Source organism: Mastigoproctus giganteus, chromosome 4 (assembly GCF_048544385.1).
Source record: "Mastigoproctus giganteus isolate SK-2022 chromosome 4, ASM4854438v1, whole genome shotgun sequence".
Classification (NCBI taxonomy): Eukaryota; Metazoa; Arthropoda; class Arachnida; order Uropygi; family Thelyphonidae; genus Mastigoproctus; species Mastigoproctus giganteus.
This window is the reverse complement of record NC_143578.1, coordinates 77,473,157-77,487,831: the sequence shown is the minus strand read 5'-3', so window position 1 is coordinate 77,487,831 and position 14,675 is coordinate 77,473,157. Positions and strand designations below refer to the sequence as shown.

Below are 14,675 nucleotides of genomic sequence, written 5' to 3'. Positions count from 1 at the left end.
TGAAAACTCCAGGTTCTGATGGTAATTCTCCACTTGTTCTCAAAACCTGTGCCCGTGAACTTACTCCTGTTTTGTGTCGTCTTGCTTCACTTTATTATTTCCAAGGCACTTTTGCTTCTTCTTGGAAATTTGCTCATATCAAGGCAGTTCCTAAAAGGGGTGACAAATCCCTTCCATCCAGTTTTCGTCCCATTGCGATTACTTCTACTCTTTCTAAAGTAATGGAGAAATAAATTAACTGCCAACTCTTAAACTGTCTGGAAATCTTTCATCTGGTTAACGATCGCCAGCATGGATTCCACGGTGTCGTTCCACTGGTGATATTCTAGCTTATGTACATCTATGCAAGAACTTCTAGAAGAGACAGAAAATGGAATGAAGACATAAGAGAGAAAATGGAAGTGAAAAAGAATATTGACACTATCAAAGAATTGGCTTATCTATTTTAATATGGTAGATGTGAAAAAACAATGAGGCAACTTGAGAGTTACTTAAAAAGAGTGACCCCTTCACATGAACAATAACTTTTTTTTTTTAAGAATTTCCTCTTTGCTGTAAATACATTGGGGGGGGGGAGAGGAAAGAAAGAAATAACAACACAGCCCCCGTTTCTCCTTTGTCACTCAGTATATATTCCTTTCCAAAGAAGAAATTATATGTATAAAACCCTTGCTCATTCTGGCCTCTGAAAAAAGCTGTTCAGCTTTCATGAAATTGTCATTTTTTGAATATCAATGCACAGGTATCGATTTTCAAATGATCGAATGATGTACAGGCGTTTCGTCAAATTTTTGAAGAGAAAATAATTATGGAGACAAGATCTGGACTTTATGGTTGGTGATTTAACTCCTGTAATCTGCATTCTCTCATGGCAGCAGTTCCTTTATGGGACATGTACAGGAGCACTGTCATGAAGAAAAACAAGACACCTCATTTCAGTTTCCGTCTTCGCTACTGTTCCCTTGTAGTCCCTGTTATTTTGAGAACATAGTTATCTCTAGTGACTGTTTTCTTATACAGCGTTTAGTCTATCATAAGAGTTCCTTCACCTTAATATCATCGGTTTGGCTGAAACAAGAAGAAGAAATGAATCACTTATAAGTTTATCAAGTGGAAATATGCTGTACACCAATGGAAACAGTGAAAGGAGTGAAGGTGGACTTGGGTTTCTGGTCCATAAAGATTTTAAAAACAACATTATGGAATTCAAATGTACATCACCAAGGGTGTCAAGACTAATACTCAAGATTTCTAAGAGGTACAAGCTAAGGATTATAATGATTTATCCACCAACATCAAGCCATGATGATGAAGAGGTTGAAGAAATGTACATCGAAATTGAGAGTCTTCTAGATGAGCAGAAAACCCACTACACTACTAGTATGGGGGACTTCAATGCTAAGGTTGGAAAAAGGCAAAACAGTGCAGAAAGAGGAACTATAGGAAATTTTGGAATTGGTGAAAGAAATAAAAGAGGTGAAAGACTTGTGGAATTTGCAGAATCTCAAGGACTGTCAGTAATGAACACTTTTCAAGAAAAGGGTGAACAGAAAGTGGACATGGAAGAGTCCAAATGGATTAACTACTAATGAAATCGACTTCATCCTCACTAACAGAAGATATATTGTGAATGATGTTACCATCCTGAATAAGGTAAATGTTGGAAGTGATCACAGAATGGTAAGATGTACACTTGATATAGATGTAGGAAAGGAAAGGAAAAAACTGACTCGAGTAAATAATACAAAGGTCTTTGAGATAACAGAAGAGGAGAAAAAGCAGTATGTACTGGAACTTAAGAACAAGTTTGAGCTTCTGCAGACTGCTGAGGACCAAATATCGACGAGGAATATTACAACTTTCTGAAAGTGATAAAGCCCAAGTAACCTATAGAGAAACAGAAATCCAAAGAAGAAAAAATTAGTCAAGAAACACTTGTCATGATGAACCGAAGACGACAAATGAAAAGAAAGAAAAACACTGACAGGGAGAAAATTGAGTATACTGAGTTATGCAAAGCCATTAGAAAGAGACTCAGAGAGGACATAAGAAGATTTAACACAAGAAAAGTTGAACAAGCATTAAGGGAAAACAAAGGATTTAAATCAGCAGCCATGAGCAGTAATACAGAAAGACAAATGATACTGAAACTGAAGAATAGCGATGGTGTACTTATAAACAGCAGAGAAGGCATAATTCAAATAGCAGAAGACTACTATAGAGAATTATACAAGGAGCAGGGGAATGATGCCAGCAGTGGGGAAGATGGATTGCAAAGTAGCAACACATACGACATACCCAATATTCTTCCTGATGAGGTAGAACATGCATTGAAGAAAATGAAGAATCAGAAAGCCCCGGGGGAAGATGAAGTTACTGCAGAGTTGTTAAAATTGGGAGGAAGAGACATAACACAAAAACTGGCAAGGCTCTTCACAAAGTGCATTAGAAAAGGTGTGACGCCTAAACAGTGGAATAATGCAATCATAGTTTTGCTGCATAAGAAAGGAGATAAATCAGAAATTGGAAATTATAGACCAATTAGCTTGTTATCCCACATCTATAAGTTGTTCACAAGTTCATTACTAACAGATTAGAAAGAATACTCGATGAGAATCAACCGAAAGAGCAAGCTGGCTTTAGGACAGGCTTCTCAACTATGGTTCAACTACACTAATATCACAGCTAATGGAGAAAGCAAATGAATATAAAACACCATTATTCCTGGCATTTGTGGATTATGAAAAGGCATTTGACTCCATACAGCATAAGGCAATGTTTCGGGCACTGGAAAGACAAGGCATTCATACCCCATATATTATGATTTTGAAGAAAATATATGAGAGTGCTACCTCCTTTATTAGACTAGACAAAGACAGTAGGAAATTTAAAATCGAGAAAGGAGTTCAACAAGGAGACACAATATCTTCGAAGCTGTTTACTGCTGCTCTTGAGGAAGCTTTCAGAAGATTAGACTGGTCGCAGAAAGGAGTCAACGTGAACGGAGAGTACCTACACCATTTACGATTTGCAGATGACATTGTGGTCATAAGCCATGATCCCAAAGAATTAGAGGAAAATCTTAATCAGTTATGCACAGTTAGTAAGGATTTTGGACTAAAGATGAATATGGCTAAAACAAAACTAATGATGAACAAGTATGCCACGGAAAGGGAAATAATGATTGAAGGAGCAGTAATTGAAAAGGTGGAGTCATATACTTATCTGGGACAAGTTATTAGCTGTAATAATGATAAATGGCTGGAAGTCAAGAGAAGAATAAATTTTGGATGGATAGCATTCAGGAAATATAGTCACATACTGAAGAGCAATATCCCAGTTTGTCTGAAACGTAAAATAATGAACCAATGTATACTTCCCACCATGACTTATGGAAGTGAAACTTGGGCACTCACCAAAAGAATGGAAGAGAAGCTGAGAACTACACAGCGAAGAATGGAACAAATCATATTGGGAATCAGACTGTTAGATAAGAAGAGAAACACCTGGATTAGGCAACAAACTCAAGTAAAGGACATTCTTATCAAAACTAAAGAACTAAAATGGTCTTGGGCAGGACACATAGCTCGAAGACATGATGACAGATGGACTAAGAAAATAACAGAATGGTATCCAAGAGGACCTGGAAGACAAAGGCGGAGATGGATAGATGAAATTCATGAGTTTGTGGGTAGTAAATGGATGGCCAGTGCTCAAAACAAAAGGAACTGGAAAGTTTCTGGAGAGGCCTTCATCCTGCAGTGGATTGAAAATGGATGATGATGATGAGTTCCTTCCATTCTGTGGATTCCTCTTTTGTTTCTGGATCATACTGATGAATTCACATTTTATCACCAGTTACACTTCTTGAAAGAAACCGTTGTGGATTTGCATCATGCATGTGTAAATTTTCCTCACAATTTCAAGCCCTGCCCTGTTTATGAAGAGGTGTCAACCTTCTTGGCATCAGCTAAAAACTGGCCTTTAACATTGCCAAGTGTTCCTATATGATGTTCAGTACCAACCCCTCAGAAATATTGTATTCTCCAGCATTTGGAGTCTTGAAGTGTCCTGGTTAATCCAATCCCGGTAAATCCCAAGAGTTTGCTGTACTTTATTATACATATGTATGTACAAGAAAATAACGTTATATATGAGGGTCAGCAGGTGTTCGCTTATATCTGCGGTTTCAGCAATCCACAATATGTCTTGGAACGTATCCCCCGCGTATAAGGGGGTCTTACTGTACTTTGTATTTGTCAAAGTTAAACTTCAGTTGACACTTCTCAGCCCATCTACCCAACTTTTCCAGATCCTGTTGCAGCAGCATACTGTCATTACTGTTGTTAACAACATTGCCAACCTTTGTACCATCTGCAAACTTGGACATTAAGCCTGATATACCTTCATCAAAATCATTGATAAATATACAAAACAACAATGGGCCCAACACCGAACCCTGAGGGACACCACTAATAACATTAGTCCACATAGAACAGTATTCATTGATTACCACTCTCTGTCTTCTCCCACTCAACCATCGTTTTATCCATTGTAGCAACTTGCCCTTGATGCCATACTGCTCCAGTTTGTACAGTAGTCTTCCATGTGCAAAGTATCAAAAGCTTTCTTGAATTCCAAGTATTGATATCAAAATTATTTTTTGCATCCAGTTCCTTTGTGACCACATCATAGTATCCAATCAAATTGGCCAGACAAGGTTTCCCCTTGACAAACCCATGTTGTGTCTGAATTATTACTGCTGTCTTGTCTAGATGATCTTGCAATGCTTCTTTAACCAGTGACTCCATTATTTTCCCTGGAACAGAAGTGAGACTAACAGATTTGTAATTACTCTTGTCACCCTTTGACCCCCCCTCTTTGTGAATTGGAGTTATATTTACACATCTCCCGTCTGTGGGGACATTCCCCTGAGTCCAAGGGTGCGCTCATAATTTTGGGTAAGGGTTTGCTTAATTCCTTTGCCACCTCCTTTAATATAACTGGATAGATCCCATCTATTCCAGGTTCCTTTCTTATGGTTAACTTCAACAATTTCTCCTGCACTTTGATCTCAGTTACAAAATCATTTAACTCCCTGTTACAGTTTGATAAACATCTGGCCCTCTCCTCCTTAAATAACTCCTTGTGTGAATGTAGCTGCAAAATACTCATTTAGTTCGCAGCTATCTGAGAATGATCATCTACAGTCAAACCATTGATATCAAGTGGACAAAGAGTTTATATAAGTAAAGAAGTCTTTGCATCCTTTACCAAAGATTTTTCATAATCTGCCTTCGCCTAACCTCTTTTGTGACTTGATTACAGACTAGCTTTTATCTACTGTGTGCTTCTGTGTACCATAACTCCTGATAATTTATATGCATCCCATGCATTTTTCTTCTCTGCCTCGAGTTTCATTAGTTCATCTGACATCCATTTGGGCCTAAACCTAAAGCAGTATTTCTTAGTTTGAACAAAAAGCCTATTAGCTTCCAAAATTACTTTCTTGAATGGTTCCCATTTAGAATTTGCTGTTGGTAGCATCAACAGTTGGTCCCACTGTATAAAACCTAAAAAATCTCTGAGATCACTATAGTCGCCCTTTACGGAAGCAAAAACCCTTCTCTTTACCCCTGATGCTAGTTACATCTTTAAGTAAATCCCACATCATTACACTGTGATCACTGCCTCCAGTGGTTCCTTTATCTTTAAATTCTTAATAATAAAAAAAGCTTTTCTTTTGTACAGAATTATTATAATATAGAATGGTGATAGGCTTAACTATTGGGGGAGGGGCAAAGAGAAATTGGAAAACTTAAGAAGGAAATGGATAGTGATAAATGTGGATAGTAATGTCAAAGGGGGGAGAGGGAGGCTTCAAAAGTCAATTAAAGATTTTATATTCTTGTGGGAGAAAGAGAATAAGTGGTGTTTTTTTTTTTTTTTTTTTTTTTCTGTGCTATGTGATACAGTTCATTTGGTTATTCCAGTAGCATTGTGTGAAGTAAGGGAATATATGGAAGTAGTTGAATGTTACTGATCACAGTCATCTGTTGGATGAACAGATGGAATGTATGGGAAAGTATAAGAAACAAAGCAGGTGGTGGTGGGTGGGTTGGAAACTTTCTGAAAGCTACCATTAAACTCAAAGCCTCTACTCAAAACTACCATTAAACTGTTATTCTGTGTATACCCAGCATTAGCAGTGCTGGGTGTACACAGATTAATAGTTTAATGGTAGCTTTGACTAGAGGCTAAATTGATTCTTGCAGTGCTCTTATTCACACATATGGTGGTCTTTGTGGGCTAAGTCATTATATGGAATGTGTAGCACATGCTTATATACTAATGTGAATTAGTATTCATTAGTATTAGTATGTGAATTTAATGTGAAGCATAGTAACTAAATTTGATGAATTTTTGAAGTATTGGTTTAGTCATCAAATGTAGACATTATAGGGATATGAAAACTTGGCACTGCTCCGCCATAATGGATGCAGAATTTGAATATGGTGAATATAATGTGTACAGAAAGGACATTTTTTTTTTTTTAATTATTTATTTTTTTTATTTATTTAATGTAGACAGTTCTGGTTGGAGTAAGGCAAATCTGTTGTGTAATGTGTAGATGCCAATTTTAGTTAAGCCAATCAGATAGGATGTCGTATACTGTAGTGTCAGTTTGTATAGCTTATGTTGAATGATTGGCCTCTTAGTTCAGATCACAGCAGAAACTGCTATCATCTGTTTTCCTTGCCATGTGGAGGTGGGCCATTATCACCTTTATTGCACCTGCACTTCCAGATGCAAATTGCAAGTATGGCTTATATATAAAATAATCCTTAAATGCTCTAGGTGCAAGGTTTTGTCATTAGCAAAGTAATTAAAAACCTCACCCTTAAATTACAGTTCACATAAATGGGACTTATTTTCTTATCACAGTTCTTAAAATGCAGAGAGTAAATTGATTCTTGTAGTGCTTTTAGTCAGACATGCAGTAGCCTGTAAAGCAAGTGGGGTGGGAGGGGATCGAGGCCTTCAACAAGCTTAATGGGACAAGTAATTATATGGGGATGAATCAGATATATGGGATTTGAATTAGAGTTACCAAGAGCACAAATAGGCAGTATCCACATGTTGGTTCACACATACCACATTTCTGTGCTGTATGCTCATAATTCCATGTGGTGTATGTGATTTCTCTAATAGAAAACTTTCTATCATCTGTAATAAGCAAGTCCCTAAACTTAGTATTAACTTACAAACCTAATTTCTACCACTTCTCTCTTATTCAAACTTGACAATCACACTGTAATCTGTTACTCATCTTTAATTATTCATAGTGCTGCAAGTTTAAACTAGTCATCAACTCTCTTATTACAATCAAAAATTTCCCACACATATTCAAAGGTAAAAAATCATTCGACTTGATCATAGCCACATAAAGCTGTTCATTTTCCACAGCTAAACATACAGGTGCAACTAATCTCACCTGAGAAATTAGACTGCTATAATTCGGAACAACCTGACTAGATGAAACATTTAGTTACAGAATGTGAAGGTAAGTACAAGTCACTGTGTGCTCTTTACTCTTACATAACACAATGGTTGATGTTCTATGCTTTGGTAAATCATGTTCAATTCACATGAAGACAAAAAACAAACACAAAATTGAGCTTCAAATATTGAAGCTAAATCAAGGAAAGTATGATTTTTGTTTGAAATAATTCATAGTGAAAGGTGATTCTAATAATTATATTTCCATTTGCACGAACTGAATAGCACCCCTGCTAAATATTTTTTCCATAACCAAAATGGAACTACTTATATTAGTTATTTAGAAAGTTACAAATTTGATTCCTGTTTGTATTTAGAGGAATTCCTAAAGTTCTCTTCAGCCAAGACCCTCACAAGTACCATAGTGGTTGTAGTTGTGTTCCTTTCACACTATCTGGAAAAGTCCTTGGCCCCATCAGAAATGGAGGAATTTTTGTGGATTTTTTTGAATACATGGTCATGTTTCTCAAGTGAGTATGAGATGAACAAACATTGTCTGAGTGCAAACACACATGCATGCATGCATACACAAATAATGCAAGATAGCCTGTATAAAACATCCACAAAATACACACCTATGTGGTAATATCGCTTCAGTGAAAATATAATATGGATAGAGAAAGTATCCAAATTATTTCAATTAAATGTTTGCTCAGTAACAGTAATGCATGTGGAATTATGACTGCACATCCCCATGGGAAAGTAGTAGTAGCAGAGGCACAAGAAGCAGAAATGACATAATATTAACAGTGGAGTACAAGATAGATGCATTTCATGATGTTACAACAGATGCTCGAAGGTTCCACCATGAGACGCGATGCATGCGTGACACCAACGCAGCATGGATTGGCAGACACGGTCGAACACACTTGGAGTTTCTTTGACAGTAGCAGCAGCACAGAGAGTCGCCTCTGTAGCCAGATGGGAATGAGCAGCAGTGCGTAGCACACGCTTCTTGATTAGACCGGGGTTCGAACCCGTCACCACCAAATACGGAGGATGCGGAAAGGTCAGGAAATGACCACCGCATATCCCAGAGCAATATGGCCTTAGTTGCTAATGCTCCTAAAAACCAAAAAATAGCAGCGCAGACGAGTCTCGCCGTGAGATCCATTTCCGTCTCCACAGGTGAATCATACACAAAAGATTTGAGGGCCCTCCACAGAAAGAAATCAAGGCTCAATAAATCAGGTGAGCGTGGGGGGGGCCAGGCAACAGGTCCACCACGGCCAATCCATCGACGCCCAAAATGCCTGTTCATGAACACACCTTCCATAATGGGCAGGCGCCCATTATGGAAGGTGTGTTCGTGATGGTAACAGGTATGGGCGTGTTCATGCGGGATGGTAACAGGTATGGGCCGACTAAGCAGTCACTGACCATACCTGCCCACACATTTATTGCGAAGTGATGTTGTGCTGCATGGGGGCGCACACTGTGTGGGTTGTCGTGAGCCCACCCATGAGCATAGTGCTGATTGAATAAGCCTTCCCGAGTGGAGTAAGCCTCATCTGTGAACAAAACATAGGCTGGAAAATTCAAGTCTTGAACACTTTCTTGGAGAAATCACTGCGCAAAAGCCACACGTGCAGGATGATCTTGGGGTAGCAGTAACTGAACCCTTTGGAGATGAAAGGGGTGTAAGGAATCTTTGTACCAGACATGCTGTACACTGCAACGAGACCCTCCTAAGGCAGAGGCAACAGCACGTGTGCTGATAGTAGGATTATTCTGGACGGCATTCAACACACTTTTTTACCATGGCGGGAGTTCACGTCGAACGTGGTCTGCCCACACTACTCCTGTTACTTCTAAATGACCCATAATCGCACAAATTTTGATGCAAACAAACAAGCGGTAGTTCGGTACATGTCTGTCTAGGAAGCGTTCTCCATAAATTCGTTGAGCGGCTTGTCTATTACCCTCTGCTAATCTATACACTAGGTGCATGTCTGCCAGCGCACAGTTTGTATATCAATGCCTGCTCTTCGTGCGGTGACTACTGCTTGAATGAGTAAACCAGAAATTTTCCCTCTCGCGAACTGATGAACAGTGCCGTGTACCGACTTATGGTAACGTTTCCAGTTATGGGTTTCTATGCGATTCACATTCCTTTAGATGTTACCTACCTCCCCTAAATGTTTGTACCAATATTTTTGAGACACCCTGTAGAGGGGAAAAGAAGACAATGACTTAATAGTACCATTCCTATTAAATTCTGTGTTTGCAACTGGCCACTAGTTAGCAGGCATAGTAGAATGATGCTACCATCCTCCACTGAGAAGTAGGTTGGACATGATTTCTCATTTGAGAATGTGTGTGAAATTAAGCTTTCTTATAGAATTTTATTTTTCAGTGTTAAAATTAGAATAGCATTTGATGAGTTCTTGAATACCAATCAAAGACCTAAAAATGCCATTGATAGGTCCTGTCAACACCACTGATATAAACATTTAAAGTGAGCAGTGTTTTATTTTTTTAAAATTTAACATTGAAAATGTGATGAATGGGGAATCTTTCCCTGGGAAAGTTTCCCAAGGTTGTGCAGAAATTTCTGAGCTTAAATCAAGAAGTGAATGATAATGAAGTGGCTTCCTCATTAGATTTTATATAAAAATAAAATATAATCAAGTACCACTTTCCATGTTTATACACTGGTGTTCAAAGAAAGTGCATCACCTAGGAATTTCACATTTCTAACCCTTCTTCGTGATGGTATGTTACATTAATGACTAGCATCACAAATAGAAATATAAACAAAAGATATTTATTAAAAAAGAGTTAAGGCAAAGCTAAGTAATGTTTGACAGGTGCTCTCATAGTATTCCAAAATGAGTTTTGCAACCTTTATACAACAGTTTTGGTAAACACAACAATTGTGGCGGAAATGTTATCAGAAGTCCTCAGTTTGCTTCAGTTTATCATTTTAAATGGAAAACAAAATGAAAAGTTCACCAGGGACAAACTATTATTTAGTTGAACAGCCTCTGGCCATGATGATAGCAGCACACCGTCGAGGCATTGACAAGAATTTCAGAAGATAATCAACTGATAGTTCCTGGTCCCAAACACGTATTATGGCTTCCAGAAGTTCACAGAGGGTCTTTGGTTTCTTTCTGGCAACTGCAGATTCCACACGATGCCAATGGCTCTCTGTAGGACAGGTCCAGGCTGTACCTTGGCCAGCTACCAGTCATAATGGACTGTTCTTCCAACCATTTTTTCTACTATAACAAATGTAAACGCATTACTGTCGAACTTCTAATGCAGAAATGAAGCTAAAGTAACTGCAGAAATGTCTACTTACACTTTTTGTCCGATGACAAGAAGCAGAGTCATCCTGAAAGATGCAGTTACGTGGCAGGTTCAAATGGTCTTTAATGGTTGGCAGCAATTTGCCTTCCAATATAGCGAGGTATCCATTGACATTTATGGAACCTTTTATAAACAGCAGGTGGCCTACTCTGCGATACGAAATGCACCCCCCATATCATTTGGCTGGTAGGGAATCACTGTAAACACTACAGTCTGGATGGTATTCTTTACCACATCTACAGTGAATCGTTTGTCTCCCTTCAGAGCCATGCAGGTTGAATTTCTTCTCATCTGAGAAAATAACTGACTTCCACTGCTGGTGGGGTCCATTTGACATGCTCCTTACACCAAACTAATCGGGTCTTTTTCATTTTTTGTGTGAAGAGGGACTTCTTCTTAGGAAGATGGGCTACAAGTTCATTTTTGAAGAAGTGTCTCTGACTTATTGCACTTGCTACCACTCCTATATGTTCTTCCCATTCTCTTTTCAGCTCAGATGAAGAAGCTTTACAGTTTTTAAGGAATAAGTGCTTCAAAATGTGGTGCTGTTTTGTCGTAGAGACTCATTTGCATCCGGTTCCTTTTTTCCCTGTCAGCAGAACCAGTATTCTTGAGTTTGGAAAGAAATCTATTCACTCTCGACTGATTACAAGACACTAAACAATATGATGGGAAGAACATCCTTCCCCACGTAAAGCAACAATAGCACTCTTTCTTCGTGGCGGCAAGTGCACGTAACTCTCCATCCTGACACAAGCGAGGAATGACTGCAACTCTTGCAGAGCGTGCTTATATAGCTGAAATTAACAGATGATGCAATATTACATCATCACCTACACGAGTCAATCTTATCTGATGCAATCTGAAAGAAATATTACCATATACCGTATTTCCCCTTGTAAGAAACGCACCCTTTTTCGAAAAATTTGTCATCTAAAAACTGGGTCTGTCTTATACAGTGGTTGTAGATTTTTTTACTTGCATTTTTTTGCGCTTGTTGTCTTTGTGCTCATTATTTCGCACTTGTTACCGGTATATTAGGTTACGTTTTGCCACATTCTGCCCAGAAATGGCTAAGAAAAGATTTTACAGTGCTGAATTCAAGTTAAAAGTGATGCAGTTTGCAAAAGTTAATGGAAATCGTGCTGCTGCTGAACATAAGTTTGGTCCTCCCACAACTGAGAAAACAATCTGAGACTGGCTATGGGAAGAAGAAACCCTACTGAAAACGCCACGGCAGAAGAAAGCCATTACAGGCAAGTCAGCAAAATGGCCTGATTTAGAGAGGTAATTGAAGATATGGATTGAGGAGCAAGGAGCAATTGGAATTCCTGTGTCCACAAAGATGGTTCAGCACAAGACAAGAAGAATTGCTGATGAAAAAGAAGTTACTGATTTCAAAGGAGGACACAATTGGTGCTTCAGGTTCATGAAATGGAATGGACTAAGCATGCGTACACGCACCAGACTTGCCCAAAAGATGCCTGAAAGATATGAGCAGAAGGGCCTTGAATTTCATTGTTTTGTCATTCAATGTCGGAAGACACATCAGTTTGAGTTGGGACAGATTGCAAATATCGACGAAGTCCCCCTTCAATCTGATGTCCCAAGTAACAACTGTTGATAAGAAGGGGGTGAAATTGTAACTGTGAAGACAAGTGAACATGAAAAGAGCCATTATACAGTTGTGCTGATGGAACCAAGCTGCCTCCTATGCTGATTTTCAAACGCAAAACAATGCCAAAAGAAGACATTCCTCCATTGTCCACGTTCATGACAAGGGTTGGATGGATCAGGATGGGATGAAGATCTGATTTGAGAAAGTTTGGAGCAGGAGGCCAGGTGGGCTCTTACGCAAACCTGCCCTATTGATGCTTGATCAGTTCAGGGCACACATAACAAAAAGCACAAAGATTGCTGCAGAAAAAAAAACAAAACTTGCCATCATACCTGGAGGCTTGACATCCCAGCTCCAACCACTTGATGTCAGCATTAACAAACCCTTCAAAGCTGCCATGAGAGACGAATGGAACCAATGGATGAAGTCTTCTGGGGACAATTTGATACCAGCAGGAAGAGTGAAGAAACCAACTATAGGAGAAGTTTGTACCTGGGTGAAAAGATCCTGGGATAATATCAAGATTGAAATCGTTGTCAAGTCATTTAAGAAGTGTGACATTTCAAATGCCATAGATGGAACTGAGGACGAGGCAGTATATGAAGACAGTGATTCGTCATCAGACACAGATGAGGACAAGCTAATGGATGGGCATTTTGACAGTGATGAGGAGTTATATGAATTTTATGATGAATAAAACTTGAGTTCAGTAACTTTATGTAATACATTTTTTTTTAAATTTTGGTCCCCAAAATTAAGGTGCATCTTATATGAATGGGAGCGTCTTATACATGGGGAAATACGGTACTTATGTTATTTGGACGACAATTACAATTTTAAGGGGTGATGCACTTTCTTTGAACACCAGTGTATATGTATTGTGTGAAAGATAGTAGCTGTCAGCTGATTATCAGTAACCGAAGAGAGACATGGATCATGGCATTTGATTCACATCAGAAAGCTATGGCCTAGTTTTGTATAGATGCACAATAGATGAAACAGAGTAATTTCTGTATTTTATTTATTTATTTTTTTTAAAGAAAATATTTTTCAAAAAATGTCATAGACATAATAACGAGATTTATGAAATTTTGCTACAGTATATATAAATTTAATTTTTACTTTATGTACAGTTGTCTTAAATCATATTCTATGAACATAGAATACACAGAGTACATAGTCTATGAACTATAATTTTTAATGAATGTTGATGTAACCTTACATATGCAGATAATTCTTATGCCTGCGATCCCCGCATTCTGAAGTTTAAAGAAGAGGAAAGGCAGCGCAAGTTAGCTCATAAAAAGGCAAAACAAGAGGCAGCCCGACTGAAGGCAGAAGAGGAAGAAAGAGTATGTGAAAGTTACTATTATTACTAGTATGTATTTCTTGAAATATAGCCTTGAAACTTTCACATTTTTTTGAAATTGGACCAGCTATGCACACTAAAAGCAATTTTTATTTGGACAACAGGCCTCAACCTTTGGCTTGCATATCATACAAGTTTCTAACGACTACCGACTAACTGGCTAAAATAAATTTATTAAAATAAATAATCCTTTGATTACCAGTTTCTGTCTTCTCCCTCTCAAACAGCAACAACCTTCCCTTAAAATCACACTGCTCCAATTTGTATAGCAGTCTTTTATGTGCAACAGTATCAAAAGCTTTAATGAAATCCATGTATATATAAAAATTATTTTTTTGCATTCAGTTCCTTTGAGACCACATCGTACTATCCAGTCAAATTGGTCAGTCCCCTTAAAAAATCCATTGTGTCTGAAGTATAACTGCAGTCTTGTCTAGATGGTTCTGCATTACTTCTTTAACCAGTGACTCCATTATTTTCCTTGGAACAGAAGTTAAACTAACAGGTCTGTAATTACCTGTGTCATCTTTTGATCCTCCTTTGTGAATTGGAATACATTCTTACATCTCCAGTCCACAGTGACCTCGACCGATCCAAGAATGCTCTCATAATTCTAGATAAGGGTTTGCTTACTTCCTTCATTGCCTCCCTTAATATAACTGGATAGGTCTCAACTGCCCAAAGTGTCTTTCTTATGTTTAACTTTAACAATTTCTTTTCCACTTTCCTCTCAGTTATTACAAAATCATTTAACTCGTTAGAGCTTGATAAACTTATGTCATCCTCTTCCCTAAAAAATTCCTCATAACTGAA

The 14,675-nt window shown here is 38.2% G+C and overlaps 1 protein-coding gene across 1 annotated transcript in view; it reads left to right on the top strand.

Moving 5' to 3' along the window:
* Positions 1-14,675, top strand: part of LOC150086853 (dnaJ homolog subfamily C member 2) — a 451,294-nt gene that overhangs the window by 280,152 nt on the left and 156,467 nt on the right. The window contains exon 9 of the mRNA XM_090371629.1: positions 13,724-13,845. Within this exon, the coding sequence (XP_090227755.1) occupies positions 13,724-13,845 (122 nt within the window). The remainder of the gene's footprint in view (positions 1-13,723; positions 13,846-14,675) is intronic.